This window comes from Marmota marmota, unplaced genomic scaffold (assembly GCF_001458135.2).
Source record: "Marmota marmota marmota unplaced genomic scaffold, marMar, whole genome shotgun sequence".
Lineage (NCBI taxonomy): Eukaryota > Metazoa > Chordata > Mammalia > Rodentia > Sciuridae > Marmota > Marmota marmota.
The window spans coordinates 22,893,424-22,915,446 of record NW_025999869.1 but is presented as its reverse complement, the minus strand read 5'-3'; the positions used below and the strand labels follow the sequence as shown (position 1 = coordinate 22,915,446).

Genomic DNA, 22,023 nt, shown 5'->3' with positions numbered 1-22,023 from the left:
TAATCTGTTCATTGTAAATTACCAAAAAGACCTGCCATCCCAGTGTAGTGTTCAGTATTGCCTTAGGAATTTTCACAAAATACACACTGTAGCTTTGTTAAAGCTTAAGAAAAGATTGACTTTTGTTGACTCCTGGGAACAAATAATGATGAATTATGCATGTAATGGACTTAAAAACATTATATCTATTAGGATTTAATTCAAACAAGTCTGTACCAGATGCAATTACTATTGTTATTCAAAAAATGATGTCAATATTTCTTGCTTTGGGAGCTCCTTCAAGGAAAAAAGAAAAGAATGGAGTTACCAATTATTAAGACAGGGAACACTGAGGACAGGCATATTAGTAGAGAAAGAGTTTTATTTGTGGCATGTGGACTAAATGGTAGAGGGTGCTTCATGAGAGAGACAAGATGTAGATTGAAGGAGGTGGTCACAGTCTGGATCATGTATGACCTTAAGGCCTGGGATTTTTTTATTTTATCCTGAATGTGTTGACAGCCTCTGACCAATTTTCAGTAGGACTGTAGCACATTATGAAATTTTTAAAATGTGTTAACCCTCAAAGAATTTGAAAGAACTTACAGAAAATTCATGTAAGTTTAAAAACAAAGATAGGAGACACCATCAGGTAGATGAAAAAGACAAACCACAGAATGGGAGAAAATGTTTTCAGATTCTATATCTGATAATGGACTTATATCCATAATATATAAAGAATTCATATAACAATAAAAGGACAAATAAGCCGGTTTAACAATGGACAAAGGATCTGAACATGAAAAAATGTTCAGTATCATTAACCATTAGGGAAATGAAAACCAAAACTACAAGATACCACTTCACACTTTCTAAGAAAGCTAAAATCAAAAAGATAGATTGTCGGGGCTGTGATTGTGGCTCAGGGGTAGAGTGCTTGCCTAGCTCACATGAGACACTGGGTTCAAACCTCAGCACCACTTAAAAATGAAATAAAGATATTGTGTACACCTACAACTAAAAAATAAATATAAAAAAAGACAGGCGATAACAGATGGAATTATTGGATGTGGAGAAATTGAAATGTATTCTTCCTCAGACATTGCTGGTAGGAATTTAAAATAGTGAAGCAGCTTTGAAAAAATTTGGCAGTTTCTCAAAATGTTAAACATGTAGTTACCATATGATTCAGCAATCTACTTCTAGATACACAAACCTAAGAGAAATAAAAACATATGTCTACACAAAAACTTACACATGAATGTTCATAGCAACTTTATTTAATTCCCAAAAAAGTAGAAACAGCCCAGCTGTTGATTTACTTATGAATGAGTAAATATTATATGGTATATACATATAATGAAATATTGTTCAGCAATAAAAATGAATGAAATACTGGTGTAGGCCTCAACATGAATCAACCCTGAAATTATTATGCTAAATGAAAAAAGACAGTCACACAAGACCACATATTTTATGATTATATTCATCTGAGGTGTCTATAATACACAAATAAATGCAGACAGAAAGCTGGTTAGTAATTGCCTAAAGCTCAGAGGTTTGGAAAGAAATGGTGATTAACTGCTAATGGAAATAGGTATAATGTTTTGTTTGGGGGTGATGAAAATGATCAAAAATTGGTTGTGATTATGATAGATACATAACACTATGCATATTCTAAAAACTATTGAAGTTTACACATTAAATTAGTGAATTGTATTATGTATGAATTATATCTCAATAAAGCTGTAAAAAAATGATCAAATAAATTAGTTTTTTATAGGAGATATATAGAGGAAAGGGAGTTAGAACAAAAATAAATAAGCCATAAGAGTTAAAAGTCAGAAAAGACCTCAAGAATGCCTGTTTCTTTAATACTAGTTATTTGTGTCATGTACAAGGAGTGTGCAGATTTTTTTCCTCATCTCAACACAAGTAAGAAGCTTCAAGAGGACCATTTAGAACAGTCAACTATATCCCTTGGAATTTAGTTGCTGACTCACACCTGAAAAATCTAAAGGCAAGAGTTAGATTCTTTGAAATGGAAGAATAGGAAGTTAGAGGTACTTTCAGAGTTTGTCACAACAAAGATTTGTGCACAATACCTATAGGTCAGACATGAATTCTAAAGAAGGGAGCCAATTTTGGACCTCTTTGAAAGAGATCATGTCCAGTATGCCTTAATGCAAAGGGTAAGGTAACAACCTCAATCTAAAGAGGCTGACTGGTCTGTCATCAAAGGAAAAAACTGAGATCAGAAACAGCAACAAGTGTAAAAGCCCCATTGGTAGGGAATTCTCCTACAAACCCCTTGAAATACTTAAAAGTTGGAAAGAATCAGCATTTGGTTATCTCTCACACCCAAAGGATACCAATGGCATTTTATAACAGTATCAGTCAAGAGCAACAAACCCTTTCTACAGCTCTTTTCTTCTAATTCAATGCCAGAAGAACCAAAAAAGCAGAGGGGAAAGAAAAAGAAACCAACCATGTTGCTTTCTCCACTGCATGTTCTGAGTGTGATGTTGTATTTTTTTTTTTTTAAATTACCTTAAAAAAGTGTTTTTTACAAGAAAATACCCTAAAAGTATTAGTATAAAAAATCTACTTGATAGTTCATTCAGAGCTGAGAATGAGCTTAAAGGGAAATAAGAGGGGAATAAGAGGGGGCTATGGCTGTAGCTCAGTGGTAGAGTGCTTGCCTTGCAGGTGTGAAGCACTGGGTTTGATCCTCAGCATCACATAAAAATAAATAAAGAAAGAAAGATATTGTGTCCATCTACAACTAAAAAATTTTTTAAAAAGAATAAGATTATTTTCTGATGAATTTAACTTTTCAGTTAACTGATAGTAGGAGTTTAGAAAATTATCTTCTTGAATTTGGTTTTCAACTTTCTTAGTAGGAATCCATTGTTGATGTTTTTATACTCCTCTTATAATGGCTAGTCTTCTACATGTTTAGTTAGAATTAAGCATGGTCTTATTTGTGGAAATAGAAAAGAGAAAAGGATTTATCATATTTGAAATCCTAACCATAAGAATCCTGGGAAACAGGATTGATATCCCTTTTGCATAGATGAGGTAAACAAGACTTAAGACAGGTTAAGCAGCTTTCTCAAGGCCACACAATTATAGGTAGCAAAACCCAGTTCTGTCTGATTTCAAACACAATTAATTGTCCTCACACTGATAAATGTATAAACATGTTGTCTTTTCTTATGAAATTATTTGTTCCTATAGATGTGATGATATTTTTTTCTAACCAATTTTATTTTTTCTACAAAATAATTAATTACATATGAACGTCTTTATTTTAAGTAATATCTGAGGAGTCTTCAAAGTTACTGAATGATAAGAAAATACTATTAATTTGTTCTTATTACAGAGTGATGACATTAGCATACCAATGTATTTCTCCAAAACCAAAGTTTACTTCAAATTCAAAATCAGGTAATAGTGAAATGAATTATTTTCATATGTCTTCTATTTTGTTACAGTATAACTTATACTAACAAAATAGTTACCCCAGGAAATTGAGGGCTTTTTAGCATGATTGTATTTAAGAAATAAAGATATGTAGGGTCTTGACTATCCCTACAACACCCATCATTTATTCATTTAATAAATATTTACTGATTATGTCCTCTAAGGCATTATTATGCATACTAGTGGGAAGTGACATACTTTCCCTGCCCATGTAAATTTCAGTACTAAAAAAGGACAATAAGAAAACTGATATATTGTGGTTATATGAGATGATTGAAAAATAATGGGATCAACAAAGTGTCTTGCATTATTGGCACTTTGTTATTTATTTTATTATTAGAATAAACATAGCATGACATTTACATCCTATTAACTTCTGCTATATATTAGGTTTGTATTATAATTTTTTCCTGTCACAAGTTTTATTGTGTCTCATTGAGAGTATGCGTATAAGAAATGCTGGTTGTACTTTTGATGGATATAAGTTCTTGTATGGACTAAAAATATATTTTTATTTGTATAGTGTTCACTTTAAGAAGTTGTTTTAATGAGAATTTACTAAATGCCAGTCATCATTTTAGGAATATTTAGCTAGAACTGAGGACAATGTCATTTGTGGAAGTGTAAAAGAGAAAAGGATATTGATTTTAGTAAGTTTTCTCTCATATTTAAAATTTATATTCTAAGTATAAAAATGATTAAGATCATTTCTGTTGTTAGCAAAATTAGTCTAGTAATAAAAACTAAACTTGTAAAAGTACAGATCCTGAAAGGAGTAATAGTAAGGGTAAATATTAAGAGACTTTGTTGGGCTGGGGTTGTGGCTCAGTGGCAGAGTGCTTGCCTGTCATGTGTGAGGAACTGGGTTCAATTCTCTGCACTGCATATAAATAAATAAAAATAAAGGTCAATCAATAACTAAAAATACATTTAAAAAAAGAGACTTTGTTTTATAGATTTAAGTGTAAGGGGATGTGTGAATAATAGAAGTAATGAAAGGGAAAATGATAGATACCGATACAACCATGATTTTTCCTTGGTCTTGGCAAATCAAATATATTGCTTTGGCAGTAGAAAATATTGTTTATAAAGCATGGGGATAAGGCAGAGTAGTGATTCTGGAATAATGTATGCTTTTGTATTTACTTTTAAGTGTTGATTAACTTGAAATTTGCAATTAAATAAATCATGTCTTGCTTCATAGACATTTTTTACACATTCCTTAATTCAACAAATCCAAATATGTTTCATTTCTTTAACGGCTCTTTATTAAGTGTTAGAAAATTGAGAAATTATTGTATTCCTGCTCCCAAGAACCTGTAGTCTAGTAACAGAGACAAACAAAAAATTACTTCCTAGGCAACTCCTGCTGAGGCTCCTTTGCAATCTTATCTATTGCTGTTAGTCTTTAAGTATGGAAAATTTTCATAGCTACCTCCATCTCTTTTTAACCTACCACATGATGTGTAAGTATAGACATTCTGGCCTATAGGCAGGCTTTCTAAGTGTTCCCTCAGCCTAACTCTCCTCTGAGGTTCAGACCCTTTTATGCAGCTGCTTTCTGGATATATCCTCTTGGTTGTTTCAGAGGCATCTCAACTCACCATTCAGTTCCCTCAGCAAATATTAAGTACCTACAATGTGACACAAACTATTTTAGCTGCTGGGAAACATGACAAGGTTCTTGCCCAAACAGAGTTCATGTATAGTGGTGGGAGAAATATAAAAAAAAAGATAAACTAATAAATTTATATCATCAGGTATAAGTAGAGTAATAAGTAAAAATAAGTCAGGGTAAAGAAAGTAACTAGTGTGCTATTTTAGGTAATCAGGATAGGCCTATTTGTGGGAGTAGCATTTATGCAGAGCTAAATAAAGTAAGAAAGTGGGCCATGTGCAAATCTAGGGGCAAAAAGACCATGAGATGTGGGATGTGCTTGGCATGCTTGAGGAAGAAGAAAGAGATTAATGTGGCAGAAGTAGAGTAAGAAGATGAATGGTTAAAATTGTGGTCAGAGAATTAGTCAAGTAGTATAATGTAAAATCTCACATGCTGTGATAAAGACTAAGGATTTTATTGTGAATGTGTGTTAAACCATATTAGTGCAACGGGAGGATGTAATCAGGTATATATTTTAATTTTTAATTTTAAGTCACATCTCATTTTAATTAGTTTAAATTTAAATAGCCTCATGAGACTGGTGCCTACCACATTGTACACCACCATTCTAGGGTATTCATATATCTTGTGGTGAGGTGAGAAATAATCTAAATATCTGGAAGACTGCTATTTCTCACTGATCTAACTGTTAAAACCACCTCCTCAGGGGAGAAAACTCCAAGCTGAAAAAACTCCCAAGTTTCCAACAGCCTTTGGGTCCTATGCACCTATGTTCAATGTTTCTATGGTCTTGATGTTTAAAGTGGTATTATTATTCGATGTTCTAAATACTTAGACATATGTTAGAATTATCACTCTGGCTACCACATAGAGAACAGGCAAAGGGGAAGAATGTAAACAAAGAGAGCTTGTTAAACTATTGCCCTGGTCAGATAATAGTCTCATACCAATATAGTGGTAGTAATCATTTGAAATCTATTCTAAAAACAGATGTGCCAGGATTTTATGATTAATCTGGATATTAGGTAAGAGAGAAAAATAGAAGTATAAGGTAAATATTAAATTCTTGGCTTGAGCAACTAGCCACTACATGAATGGTGTTACTATTTATTGAGATGGAATCAATATAGGGCAGAGTAAGTTGGGAGAATGATGAAGAGAGCTTGTTTTAGACATATTAAATTTGATCTGTTAGCTTACTCACATATGTTGCATGAAAGAATATTGGCACAAATATGTACGTATGTGTAATTCTACATCTTTATTTCCCAAATCCAGCAAGTCTGGTGGCTAATCATTCATGCCATCTTCATCACCCATGGTAAAAAGAAGTAGGTGGGTTTGAGAGTTTTATGAGAGATAAAACTGGTGCCAGGATTTTACAATTGGATAGATAGAAAAGTAACGAAAGGGAGTGTTGAGGATCACTCCCAGGTTTTTGGCTAATTTGCTCAAATTGGGACCAGATTAGGGATGTGACAATTCTCAGTCCTCAATTCTCACTTTATTTAATCTTTTGATTACTTTTGTAATTCCACTTACTTTAAGTTTAAGANTTTTTTTTTTTTTTTTTTTTTTTTTTGGCAACATTGTTAGTCTCTGTGATGAGCTGAGGAATATGTAAGCAATATATAAAGCACAAAAAAGAAAAACTTTGTATGGCAAATTAAGGAGTTTGCATTTTAACTTAAGGATAGTGGAAAAACTTTGGAGAGTTTTAAACAAATGATAATAAGTTGTATTTTAGGTATACATGGAAGACAATGGACTGACTACAGAGGGAGGTGAATTGGAAAGCTACTGGAATAATCTAAAGACAAATCTTTTGGTGCCTTAAATCAAATTTATGCTGTAAATTATAAAGAAAGATAATATGCTATATTAAGTACATATGGTAGTTAAAATTGGGATGTTATAGGTAGACATTCAATATATATAGTTGTTTGGGGTTGAGTCTGGAGAGTAAGGAAAAGGGAAGACTGAAGAAAAGCCATCAAGAGGGCCAGAGAAGGGACAAGTTCATACCTGTTTGTATTGAGGGCCAGTGACAGGAAAGGTTTCTGCTCTTAGTGGGACATAGGATATGGGATACAGGGAAAGTTTTTGATAAGATAAGCAAGACTTGGGGCTGAGCTTGTAGCTCAGTGGCAGAGCACTTGCTGGCATTTGTGAGGCACTGAGTTTGATCCTCAGCACCACATATAAATATATGAAAAAAAAAGGTACATCAACAACTAAAAAATATTTAAAAAAAAAAGATAAGCAAGACTTGAGTTTGTTTTAAATACTGATATATACCCTTAATCCCAGCTGCTCATAAAGCTAAGACAGGAAAAACCCTTGAGCCCAGGAGTTCAAGACCAGACTGGGCAACACAGCAAGATCCTGTCTAAATAAATAAATACTTATAGAAAAATTGCAATAGAAAAGGGGACCCTGAAAATACAGTCAGGTGAACATGGTACAACAATGAATGAAGAATTTTAATTACATACACGTTTGTCACTAACTGAAAGGAAAATCTCCTATACATTGTTTACTGCTATGAAACCTAGAGCTCTTGAGATAATGATATTTGTATGATTATCTTCTCCTGAGGCAAATCAGACTATTCAACATACAGTAAGTTTTTCTTCTTAAATTATTACAAAGGCACAGTAATTAAAATCAAAGGCTTTTTTCTTAGTTTGTTTTTAATTTGAAGTCTCTGTCCTCCATATTTAAAGTTAATGGCAGAAGAGAAAATAGGAGTAAAGAAAAAAAAGTTAATGGTTAAATAGAGTATTAAACTGTGTATTTATTTACAGATAATACAGCTTGTGAGGTTTTACTTGCTGAAAAAACTTGCCCTTCAACTCCTGAAAAAACAAAGAAGAAAGCAAGTATTGAAGTAGAATAACTACTTAAATCATAATTTTTTTAAGTAACACTTTTATAGGAAATGTACTTCAGCTATTTAAGGCAATATCAAAAGCATTTTTTGGAGTTTAACAATTAGATTATTTAATATTGTGAAAAACCTATGTAATATATAAATGAATATGTACTCTATATAAGTTTAGTAAAAGAAAATTAAAATGTATTTTGCTTTTTTCCCAAAATTTCCTTTTACTATTTGGATGTCCATTCGTGATTAAGTTAAAAATAAGGCATATTAATGTTTTCTGCTGAAAATTATTTGTAAGCCAGGATGTTAGATTGGAATTTAAGGGTATTAGGGGAAGAATTTGGGCTTTATTTTGTATGTAGTAAGAACTTTGAGTGACTTTTCACTAGTTTTATATTTTCGTTTTATCAGTCTGGTAAGGTAAGTAGTTTTTTATTTATTTTGTTATACATATTGTATAGCTGAGAAAACTGAGTTTTGGATTTATATTAATTTTTTCAAGGAGTTTTGTAGCAAATCTTCCTGATATAAAACCTGTACTCTTTCCATTATACTATACCAACCATTGCATAGATCAGAGTGCAAATTTAAAAAGAGCAAAGGTGCTAGAAGGAAGACCCATTTGTAAGAAGTTAAAAGCATATTGGTGAGAGATTGTGGTGGTTTTGATTGGAGGATTTTATAAGAGAGATGGGATATATGCAAAGATTCAAGATAATTTTTTACCTGTAGAATTGATGGATTGATATACTGAATGAAGGACTGAGAGGTTTTAAGAAAAACCTTGAGCAGCTTTGGTAGATAAAGGTGCTGTTTAATGTGATAGGAAAAATAGGAAGTCTGAGGATACTTGAAAATGGAAGGCTACTGGCTGTCAATCTGTAGGACAGGAAAAAACATAAGAGATGTACTATTTTATAGATAATTTCTAAAATCATGGAAATGTATGCAGTCACCTGGGAAGGAATATCTAGAGTAAGGAAGAGAATGGAGGTCCAGGATTAATCATAGAAAACTCCACAAATAGATAAGAAGAATGGCCAGAGAAGGAAGAAAATAAACAGAATATGGTGTCATAGAAATCAAGAAAGCAGAGCATTTCAGGCCCCAAAAGGGAAGTGGTCAACAATGTTGAATGCTGCTTAGAGGTCCAGTATTATACAAAATTATTAAAAATCAGTTGCAGAGGGGCTGGGATTGTGGCTCATCAGTAGAGCACTTGCCAAGCACGTGCGGGGACACTGGGTTCGATCCTCAGCACCACATAAAAATAAAATCAAGGTATTGTGTCTAACTACATCTAAAACAAAATAAAATAAAACAAAACAAAAAATCAGTTGCAGAATTTCTACTTTCAGATCTACCATGTAAGTATCTTGAAATCTTAGAAATTGCCACTCTGTCCTAACAAGTAAAAAAAACTGAACAAACTAAAAGATTTTCAGCTTTCTTAGGTCTGTCAAAAAAGTGAAGTCACAAGGCAAACTGCTTTATCAAGCATTGAGAGACAGCCTTCCAGAATATAAACCCACAAGCATAAACCAATGGGAACCATTGCCAGATAGGAAAACCTAAACTGTATTTATGAATTTCTGGAGGCTCAATGTGGACAAATCTGATAGTTAAAAACGTCAGTAAAACCCAGTCATAGGTTTCCCCTATTTTTGTGAGTTTTATCTCTAGAAACTCTCTACCAGGTCTTCATAGTGAATAATGGAGTGAAATTCCCTCGTGCTTCTGGCTTAACCAACCTGGGGGATGGGAAATGCCCAATTCTACCTGCCCCGCTCCAGCCTTTCTACCCTACCTAAGGGGAGAAAGAAAACCAAACAAGAAGAACTGGTGAAGTTCACAGTCCAGGGTTACAGATGCACCAAAAGTCCTATTATCTTAGGACTACAGAATGTTTCCCCTCTCCCACAACTTATCATTACATTAGAAAAGGCTGATTTATGATGTTTTCATAGCATGTTCTTCTTTCAACAAAAAATTACAAGATATACTAAAAGTAAAAAAAAAAACACAGTTTGAAGAGACTGAAAAAATATCACAATCATAGTCAGCTATGGCAAAAATGTTAGAATTATCAGAACAAGAATCTTTTAAAATAAAAATGAGTAATATTCTAATGGCTTCAATGCACAAAAAGTAGACAACATGAAAGAACTGATGGCTACTGATAGCAGAGAAGTGAAAATTCTAAGAAATAATAGTAAATAAATGCCAAAGATTGAAAACACTATAACCAAAATGAAGAATATCCTTGGTGGGCTCATAGTAGACTTGACACAACCAAAGAAAGAATTGTGAGCTTGAAGATTCGACAAAAAAGACTTCAAAAACTGAAAAGCAAAGAGAAAAGAGATTGGGGGAAAAACAGTTCATAACATCCTAGAGCTCTAGGACAGCTACAAAATATGTCATGTACGCATAATAAAATAAAGATAGTGAAAGGAGAAGCAGGATCTACCCTGGTATTTGAAACAACAATGATTGAGAATTTCCCCAAGATTAATATCAGATACCAAACCCCAAGATCCAGGAAGCTCAGAGCAAACTGAGCAGAATAAATGTACAAAAAACAACACTAGTCATATCATATTGAAACTTAGAAAACCAAAGATAAAGAAAAAGATCTTGAAAGAAGCCATAGGGGGGGAAACCCACCTTATCCATATAGAAGCAAAGATATAAATTACAGACCTCTTAGAAACCATGCAAGAAGAGAATGAAGTAAAATATTTAAAGTATTGAAAGAGAGAATTCAGCATAGAATGCTATATCCTACAAATTTATCTTTTAAAAGTGTAAAAGAAATACCTTCTCAAACAAAATTGAACAAATTCATTGCCAGTAGGCCTTCCTTGCAAGAAATGTTAAAAGATGTTCTTCAGAGAGAAGGAAAATGATATAGGTCAGAACTTAGATCTATGTAAAGAAAGGAAGAGCATCAAGAATGAATAAGTGAAAACAAAATAAAAACTTTCATTGTTCATATTATTTTTACAGGGGGTAAAAACCTCAGGGTGCTTTATTATACACTCCAGCCATTTTATTTCTTTGTAATTTATTTTTTTTTAAATTTTTGAGACAGTGTTTTGCTTCTAAATAGCACATAGATCAAAGAAGAAATCACCAAATAAATTTCAAGATATTTTGAACTGAATGAAAATACAGTTTACTAAAATTTGTAATATATAGGAAAAGCAGTGCTTAGAAGGAACTTTATGGCATTGAATGCATGAATTGGAAAAGTAGCAAAGTCTAAATCAATATTCAAAGCTTCCCCCTTAGAAAACTAGAAAAAGAAGATTAGATTTGAAGTAAGCAGAAGAAAAGAAATAATAAAATTAAAGTAAAAAAATCTGTGAAATCGAAAACAGGAAATGAATAGAGAAAATAAACCAAAATCAAAAACCATTTCAAAAAATCAATATAATTAATGTTTTTAGCAAAGCTAACTAGGACAAAGAAAAGGATTATACAAATTACCAATATCAGAAATGATTGAGGAGACATCACTATGGAGCCTGTGATCATTAAAGAGAAGTGAAGGAGGGGCTGAGGTTGTGGCTTAGTGGTAGAGCATTTGCCTTGCATGTGTGAGGCACTGGGTTCAATTCTCAGCACCGTATATAAATAAATGAATAAAATAAAGGTCTATCAACAACTAAAACAATATTTTTTAAAAAAAGTAGTGAAGGAATATTATGAACAACTACATGTCCCTAAATTTGACAATGTAGATGAAATGGACCAATTTCTTGATAGATACACTCTGCCAAAATTCACACAAGAGGGAATGGATATAGGTGTGTGTATGTGTGTATGTGAGTGTGTGTGTGTGTGTATTTCCTAACTCATTCTATGAGGTTATTATAGACCAAAATCTAATGCCAAAATCAGATGAAGGCATTACAAGAAAAGAAAATTACAGAACAATATTTCTCATGAACATAGACCCAAACATTCAACAAAATATTAGCAAATTGAACAATACCTAAAAAAAGACTACATACAACAAACTAAGTAGGATTGACCCCAAGTATGCCAAATTGGTTCAACAGTTGAAATTAATGTAATTCATTACATCGGAAAAAAATCACATGATCTTTTCTGTAGATGGAGGAAAAAGCATTTGACAGAATTTAACACCCATTCATGAAATTCTTAGCAAACTGTGATCAGAGAGAAAATTCCTCACCTTGATAAAGAACATCATACTTCACTAACATTATACTTACTGGTAAAGGAACTCTAAGTTTTTCCCCTAAGATCAGCAACAAAGCAAAGACATCTTTTCTCATTAGTGCTTTTTAGCATCATACTGAAGAAGGTCCTATCTAGTGCAATAAGAAGAGAAAAGGAAATAAAAGGTATATAGTTCGGAAAGGAAAAAAGACAATTTGAAGGATTTACAGAAATCCTCCTGAAACAAATAAGCAATTATAGTAAGGTTGTAAAAAGTTAACATACAGAATTAAATGCTTTTTTCTACTTAGCAATAAACAAGTGGGATTTGAAAATAAAAGTACATTATGATTTACATTTGCCCCCTAAAAATTAAATAATGAGGTATAAATCTAAAAAAAATATAAGGTCTATATGAGGAAAACTAGAAAATTCAGATAAAAGATAGCAAAGAAGAAATAAATAAAAAGAGACATATTTAATGTTTGTGGATAGGAAGACTCAACATTATCAAGAGGTTAGTTTTCCCCAGCATGATCTATAGATTCAGTGCAATTTCAGTCAAAAATCTGAGCAGGTTATTTTGTGGATATTAAAAAAAATATTCAAGTTCATATAGAGAGGAAAAATACCCAGAATTAACTAATTCAATGTTGAAGAAAAAAGTCAGAGAGCTAACACTACCCATCTTTAAGACTTACTATAAAACCATGTTATGGTTTTGATACTAGGTATCCTCCAAAAACTCATGTGTGAGGCAATGCAAGAAAGTTTAGAGGTAAAATGATTGGGTTTTGAGAGCTTTAACTTAATCAGTGAGTTAATCCACTGATAAGGGTTAACTGTGTGTTTACTGTAGTCAGGTAGGGTATGGCTAAAGAAGATGGGTCTTTGGAGGTGTGCCTTTGGGGTATATATTTTGTCAGTAGTGAAGGGAATCTCTGTCTGCTTCCTGGTGCCATGTCCTGAGCTGCTTTCATCTACCATACTTTTCTACTACAATGTTGTGCCATACCTGGGGCCCAGAATAATGGAGCCAGCTATCTATGGACTAAAGCCTCTGAAACAGTGAATACCAAATAAACTTTCCTGCTCTAAAATTATTACCCTAAGAACATGGATGAAGACACGAATGGTGTGAATATACTTTGTATACAACCAGAGATGTGAAAAATTGTGCTCTATATGTGTAATATGAATTGTAATGCATTCTGCTGTCATATGTAACAAATTAGAATAAAAAATAAATATAAATAAATAAATAAATAAAATTATTCTTGTCAGGTCCTTTGGTTGCAGGAGTGAAAAACCTGTCTTAAACACCACAGTAATCAAGACAGTGTGAATTTGGTGAAAGAACAGACAGTAGATAAGTGAAACAAAATAGCCCAGAAATAAATCTACATAAACATAGCAGCAGATCTTTTTGACAAAGGAAAAAAGCAGTATGATGCAGGAAAGTTAGAATGACTGAATATCCACATGGAAAAAGAAAAACATGTACCTGGACAGAGACTTTACACCCTTTTATAAGAATTAAAATGGGTTATAGAACTAAATATAAAATGCAAAAACCATAAAACTTCTAGAATAATAGCATAGGAGAAAATCTAGACCTTGGGTATCATGATAAATTTGGGAGTACAACACCAGATGCATAATCCATGAAAGAAATAACTGATAGCTGAATTTTATTAAAATCATAAACTTCTGGTCTGTGAAGAAAATGTCAAGAGAATAAGAAAGCTACAAATTGGAGAAAAATATTTGCAAAAGAAACATCTGCTAATGGGTTGTTGTCCAAAATATACAAAGAACCCTTAAAACTCAACAACATGAAAATTAAAAGCACAGTGAGAAAATGGGCAAAAGACTTGAATAAAAGGAGATATATAATGGCAATAAGTATATTGAATGTTATTTGTCATAAAAATCTTATGTCACTAGGGAATTTTATATTAATTAACAACAATGAGTTACTGCTACAAACATTTTTTTAAAATTACCCAAATTCAAATTATAGGCAATACCAAATACTGGTGAGGATGTAGAGCAAAAGGAACTCTTATTCATTATTGGTGGGAATACAAAATGATACACTTTGGAAAACATTTTTATAATTTTTTCAAAATTAAACATATTCTTCCATATGATCCTGCAACCATGCTCTTTAGTATTTACCCAAATGAATTGAAAACTTAGATCCACACAAAAACCTTCACATGGACGTTGATAGCAACTTTATTCATAATTTCCAAAAACTTGTAAGCAAACAAAATGTCTTTCAGTAGATGAATATACAAATAAACTGTGGGATATCCAGACAATGGAATACTGATTAGCATGAAAAATAAATGAGGTGTCACATGATGAAAACGCAGAGAGGAAACTTAAATCATTTTGGCTGGTGAAGCCAATCTGAGAAGGCTTTATAATATTTGATTCCAACTATATGATATTCTTGAAAAGGCAAAACTATGGAGACAATAAAAATATTAATGGTTGAAGAAGGGTTGGAGAAGGTAGGGTTGAATAGATATATAGAAGATTTTTTAGGGCAAACTATTCTGTATGATGCTGTATGGCGAACACATGTTATACATTTGTCAAAACCAAGAGAACATACACTAAGAATGAACCTTAAGGTAAACTATGAACTTTAGATAATAATGATATCTCAGAGTACTAATTATAACAGTCATATTGCTGTTGTGCAAGATGTTGACAGTGAAAGGGGTTTACATACATGGGAACAAGTATGTGAGAACTCTAAACTTCTGCTGTTTTGCTATGAATCCAAAACTATTCCTAAAAATAAAATGCATTAATTTTTGTTTTTTAAACATTTTTACTTTATTACAGTACAATTTATACTTTTTTTAACAAATTAATTACAATAATTTATGGGTCATATAACTGTAGAGTGATTAAGTTTTGTAACTGCATAAACCTTGTTACCTTCATTACTTTTTTTATACCTTTATTCCATTCATTTATTTTTATGTGGTGCTGAGGATCGAACATAGGGCCCCCGCGAATGCTAGGCAAGTGCTCTACCGCTGAGCCACAATCCCAGCCCACCTTCATTACTTAAAAAACATCACCACCATACTGGCAAGTTTTTCTGGGACTCCTTTGTAGTTAATGCAGTCAACCAACTCCAAGGTTAGGGAGTCATTGATTTTCTTCCTATCACTAGTTTTTACCAATTATAAAATTTCATTAAATGATTCAGGCAGCCTTTAGTCTTTGGAGTTTGACCTCTTTACTGTAGTTTGACTTTTCAAAGTTTTCTTAAAGTCAACAGATATTTTTATGTATTAATATTTTGTTCTTGTTATTGTTGAGTAGTATTCCATAACACAGATACACCTCGATCAGGTTGTGTCTGGTTGGAAATACTATGAATAGTACTAATGAGACTAATGAGAACATGCACATAAAAGCATGTATGGACATTTCATAGCTCCTCAACAGACACCAAGAATTTGTGTCTTGGATTGCTAAGTTGCATGGCAAAATTATATTCATCTTATAGACATTACCATATTGTTTTCTAATCTGCATTCCCATCATCAACATCCAAGGATTCCAGCTGCTTGCCATCCTTACCAACACTTGACACTGTTAGTCTTTTTAACTTTCGCCATTCAAGTAAGTTGAAGTAATCCCTCACTGTGGCTTGACTATGCATTTTTCTGACAACTGGAAATGGTAAACATTTTTCATATACTTATTGGTCATTTATGTATCTTCTGCTTTTCAAATTTTTCATTAATTTATTTATTTTAATTAGATATATATGACAGCAGAATGCATTTTGATTTATTGTACACAATTGCAGCACAGCTTTTCATTTCTCTGGTTTTACGTGATGTAGTGTCGCATCATATGTGTAATCATACATGTACTTAGGGTAATGATGTCCATCTCATTCCACCATGTCTCCTGCCCCTGTATCCCCTCCTCACCCTCAAATATTTTTTTACAATATATTTTTAGTTGTAGTTGGATATAATACCTTTATTTTATTTATTTTTATGTGGTGCTGAGGATTGAACCCAACACCTTGCACATGCTAGGCAAGCACTCTACCGCTGAGCCATAACCCCAGCCCACACTCAAATATTTTTAATTGGTTCTATTTAGTTATTTATGACAATAGAATTTATTTTGACATAATTATAAAAACACAGAATATAATTTGTTCTAATTCAGTCCCCAGTATTCCTCCTTCCCTTCCTCCTTTCTCCTCCTGCTTCTTTCCTTGTACTCATCTTTCTGCTATTTACTTACAGTTTTTTAAAATTAGTGTCTTGTGGATTGACATCACAATCGATTTACTGTGGTATATTCATATAAAAGTACATGGAAATTTAGGTCAGATTCATTCTACTGTCTTTCTTTATCACCTCCCTCCTCTCTTCCCTTCATTACCCTTTGTGTACTCTACTGATATTTCTTCTATTCTCTTTTTTTGATCCTTCCCCCTTCTTTTGGATTAGGTTCTACATATCACAGAAAACTTTCTACCTTTGACTTTTGGGGATGGCTTATTTCACACAGCAAGATAGTTTCAAGTTCCATCCACTTGCTGGCAAATGCCATAAAGTCATTCTTTTTTTATGGCTGAGCAATACTCCATTTTGTATATATATACCACATTTCTTTATTCATTCATCTGTTGAACGGCACCTAGGTTGGCTCCATAGCTTGGCTATTGTGAATTGTGCTGTGATAAATATTGATATGGCTGCATCATGGTAGTATGTTGATTTTAAATCCTTTGGATAGATTCTGAGGAGTGGGATAGCTGGGTCATATGGTAGCTCCATTTCTGGTTTTTTGAGCATTCACCATATTGCTTTGCAGACTGGTTGAACTCCCAATTTGCAGTCCCATCAAAAATGCATGAGTGTACCTTTTCTCCCACATCCTTGCCAACATTTATTGATAACTGTATTCCTGATAATTGCCATTCTGAGTGGAGTAAGATGAAATCTCAATATAGTTTTAATTTGCATTTCTCTAATTGCAAGAGATGTTGAACATCTTTTCATATATTTGTTGACCGTTTGTATTTCTTCTTTTGATAAGCATTTGTTTAGTTCCTTTGTCTATTTATTGATTGCGTTATTTGCGGGGTTTTTTATGTTAAGTTTTTTTTGATGTCTTTGTATATCCTGGATATTAATGCCCTATCTGAGGAGCAGGGAGCAAAGATATTCTACCATTCTATTGGCTTTGTCTTCGTGCTCTTAATTGGTTCTCTTGCTGTGAAGAAGCTTTTTAATTTGATGCCATCCCATTTATTGAGTTTTGATTTTACTTCTTATACTTTAGGAGTCTTGTTGAGGAAGTTGGTTCCTGAGCCAACATGTTAGAATATGGGGTCTACATTTTCTTCTAGTGAATGTAGAATTTCTGATCTGATTCCTAGTTATTTGATCTACTTTGAAATGACTTTTTTGCAGGGTGAGAGATAGGGGTTAAATTTCACTCTTTTACATATGGATTTCCAGTTTTCTCAGCACTATTTGTTTAAAAGGCTATCTTTTCTCCAACATATGTTTTTGACACCTTTGTCTAGTATCAGCTGTATTTACGTGGGTGTGTCTCCGTGTCTTCTACTTTATTCCACTGGTCTTCATGCCTGCTTTGGTGCCAGTACCATTCTGTTTTTTGTTATTGTAGCTCTGTAGTATAATTTGAGGTCTGGCATTATGATGTCTCCTGCTTTGCTTTTTCTTACTACAGATTGCTTTGGCTATTCTGGGTCTCTTATTTTTTCCAAATGAATGTCATATCTGATTTTTATATCATTTTGATAGGAAGAGTATTAAATCTGTATAGCACTTTTATAGTATGGGCATTTTGGCAATATTAATTTTTGCCTATCCAAGAACATATGAGATCTTTCCATCTTCTAAGGTCTTTTTCAATTTCTTTCTTTAGTGTACTATAGTTTTCATTGTAGAGGCCCTTCATGTCTTTTGTTAGATTGATTCCTAAGTTGATTAGATTGTTAAATTGATAGTTGTTAGATTGATTCTTCACTTTCTGTGAAGCTATTATTAATGTTATAGTGTGTCTAATTTCCTTTTTAGCAGATTCATCACTAGAGTATAGGAATACAGTTAATTTGTGTGTGTTATGTATCCTGCTACTTTGCTGAAATAATTTATGAGCTCCAGAAGTCTTCAGGTGAAGTTTTTGGGGTCTTCTAAATATGGGATCATGTCATTGGCAAACATCTATCATTTGAGCTCTTCTTTTCCTATTTGTATCCCTTTAATTACCTTCTCTTGCCTAATTTCTATGGATAGAGTTTCAAGAACTATGTTGAATAAGAATGGTGAAAGTGGGCATACCTGTTTTGTTCCTATTTTTAGAGGAAATTATTTCAGTTTGTCTCCATTCAGAATGATGTTGGCCTTGGGTTTGTAATATGTAGCCTTTACAATGTTGAGGTAAGTTCCTTCTATCACCAGCTTTTCTAGTGTTTTAAACATGAATTGATGTTGAACCTTGTCAAATGCTTTTTCTTTAAATATGAATTCAGGGAACATATTTTCAATATTTATCTTACATTGAAGATACTTTTCAATTTGAAGAAGCCAGATTTTCCCTTGATTCAGTGGTTGATAATGTTTTTCACCCAGCTCTTTTCTTTTTTTTTAAATTTTTAATTGATTTTTAAAAAATAAATGACAGCAGAATGCATTACAATTCTTATTACACATATATATAGCACATTTTTCATATCTTGTAAAGTATGTTCATACCAATTTGTGCCTTCATATACATGTTCTTTGGATAATGATGTCTATCACATTCCACCATTCTTGCTAATCCCCTGCCCCATCCCTTCCCCTCCCACTTCTCTGCCCTATTTAGAGTTCATCTATTCCTCCCATGCTCTCCCTCCCTACCCCACTATGAATCAGCCTCCTTATATCAGAGAAAACATTTGGCATTTGATTTTTTGGGATTGGCTAACTTCACTTAGCATTATCATCTCCAACTCTATCCATTTACCGGCAAATGCCATGATCAGGATCAAGGAATTAAACCAGAGACTCTGTGTCTAATAGAAGAAAAAATAGGCCTTAATCTTCATCATGTGGGACTTAATAAGACTCCTTAATAAGACTCCTATAGCGCAAGAATTAAAACCAAAATTCAATAAATGGGATGGACTCAAACTGAAAAGTTTCTTCTCAGCAAAATAAACAATCTGTGAGGTGAATAGAGAGCCTACATCTTGGGACCAAATTTTTATCCCTCACACATCAGATAGAGCACTAATCTCTGGGGTATATAAAAAAGCTAAGCATCAAATGCTTTTCTGCATCTATTGATATAATCATGTAATTCTTGTCTTCAAGTCCACTTACGTGGAGAATTACATTTATTGATTTCCATATGTTGAACAAACCTTGCATCTCTGGGATGAAACCCATTTGATTATGGTGCACTATCTTTTTAATGTTTTTTTTCTATGCAATTTGCCAATATTAAGAAATTTTGCATCTATTTTCATCAAGGATATGAAGCTTTCTTTCCTTGATGTGTCTTTGTCTGATTTTAGAATCAGGGTGATACTGGCTTCATAGAATGAGTCTGGCAGTGTTCTCTCTTCTTCTCTTTCATGGAATAATTTGAGGAAGATTGGTATTAGTTCTTCCTTAAGGTTTTGGTAGAACTCGACTGAGAATCCATCCCATCCTGGGCTTTTCTTCGTTGGAAGACTTTTGATAGCTCGTTTAATTTCATTACTTGAAATTGGTCTGTTTAAATTTTCTAGATCCTCTTGGTTAAATTTAGGTAGGTCATATTCCTCTTGGAATATCTTCAAGATTTTCTAGCTTATTTGAGTATAAATTTTCAAAATAGTTTTTGATGATCCTCTGGATTTCTGTAGTGTCTGTGGTGATGTTCACTTTTTCCATCTAAGATTTTGATAATGTTAGTTTTTCCCCTGTTTCTTTTGGTTAGTTTGGCTAAGGTTTATCAGCTTTGTTTTATCCTTTCAAAAAACCAACTATGTTTTGTTGATATTTTGTATGTTCTTAAATCTCAATTTCATTGATTTTGGCTCTAATTTTATTTTTTTTATAATTATCTTTTTAATTTTTTTTATTATTAGTTGTTCAAAACATTACGAAGCTCTTGACATATCATATTTCATACATTTGATTCAAGTGGATTATGAACTCCCATTTTTACCCCGTATACATATTGCAGAATCACATCGGTTACACATCCATGTTTATACATATTGCCATACTAGTGTATGTTGTATTCTGCTGCCTTTCCTGTCCTCTACTATCCCCCCACCTCTCCTCTCGCCTCCCTTCCCATCTTCTCTCTCTACCCCATCTACTGTAATTCATTTCTCTCTCTTGTTTTTTCCCCCTTTCCCCTCACTTCCTCTTATATGTAATTTTGTATAACAATGAGGGTCTCCTTCCTTTACCATGCAATTTCCCTTCTCTCTCCCTTTCCCTCCCCCCTCGTCCCTGTATAATGGTGATCTTCTTCTCATGCTCTTCCTCCCTGCTCTGTTCTTAGTTGCTCTCCTTATATCAAAGATGACATTTGGCATTTATTTTTTAGGGATTGGCTAGCTTCACTTAGCATAATCTGCTCTAGTGCCATCCATTTCCCTGCAAATGCCATGATTTTGCCATTTTTTAATGCTGCGTAGTACTCCATTGTGTATAAATGCCACATTTTTTTTTTTTTACCCATTCATCTTTTTAAGGGCATCTAGGTTGGTTCCACATTCTAGCTATTGTGAATTGTGCTACTATGAACATCGTTGTAGCAGTGTCCCTGTAGTACGCTCTTTTAAGGTCTTTAGGGAATAGTCCGAGAAGGGCAATAGCTGGGTCAAATGGTGGTTCCATTCCCAGCTTTCCCAGGAATCTCCATACTGCTTTCCAAATTGGCCACACCAATTTGCAGTCCCACCAGCAGTGTACAAGTGTACCCTTTTCCCCACATCCTCGCCAGCACTTGTTGTTGTTTGACTTCATAATGGCTGCCAATCTTACTGGAGTGAGATGGTATCTTAAGGTGGTTTTGATTTGCATTTCTCTGACTGCTAGAGATGGTGAGCATTTTTTCATGTACTTGTTGATTGATTGTATGTCCTCCTCTGAGAAGTGTCTGTTCAGGTCCTTGGCCCATTTGTTGATTGGGTTATTTGTTATCTTATTGTTTAATTTTTTGAGTTCTTTGTATACTCTGGATATTAGGGCTCTATCTGAAGTGTGAGGAGTAAAAATTTGTTCCCAGGATGTAGGCTCCCTATTTACCTCTCTTATTGTTTCTTTTGCTGAGAAAAAACTTTTTAGTTTGAGTAAGTCCCATTTGTTGATTCTAGTTATTAACTCTTGTGCTATGGGTGTCCTATTAAGGAATTTGGAGCCCGACCCCGCAATATGTAGATCAGAGCCAACTTTTTCTTCTATCAGACTCAGAGTCTCTGATTTGATATCCAGTTCCTTGATCCATTTTGAGTTAACCTTTGTACATGGCGAGAGAAGGGGATTCAGTTTCATTTTGTTGCATATGGATTTCCAGTTTTCCCAACACCATTTGTTGAATATGCTATCCTTCCTCCATTGCATGCTTTTAGCCCCTTTATCAAATATAAGATAGTTGTAGTTTTGTGGATTGGTTTCTGTGTCCTCTATTCTGTACCATTGGTCCACCCACCTGTTTTGGTACCAGTACCAAGCTGTTTTTGTTACTATTGCTCTGTAATATAGTTTGAAATCTGGTATCGCTATACCGCCTGATTCACACTTCCTGCTTAGAGTTGCTTTTGCAATTCTGGGTCTTTTATTTT

General features: G+C 33.4%; 1 protein-coding gene across 1 annotated transcript in view; it reads left to right on the top strand.

Annotated features, from left to right (window-relative positions):
• Window positions 1–22,023, top strand: part of Meikin (meiotic kinetochore factor) — a 173,748-nt gene that overhangs the window by 26,934 nt on the left and 124,791 nt on the right. Inside the window, exons 7-8 of the mRNA XM_048783234.1 lie at window positions 3,365–3,429; window positions 7,894–7,964. Of these exons, the coding sequence (XP_048639191.1) occupies window positions 3,365–3,429; window positions 7,894–7,964 (136 nt within the window). The remainder of the gene's footprint in view (window positions 1–3,364; window positions 3,430–7,893; window positions 7,965–22,023) is intronic.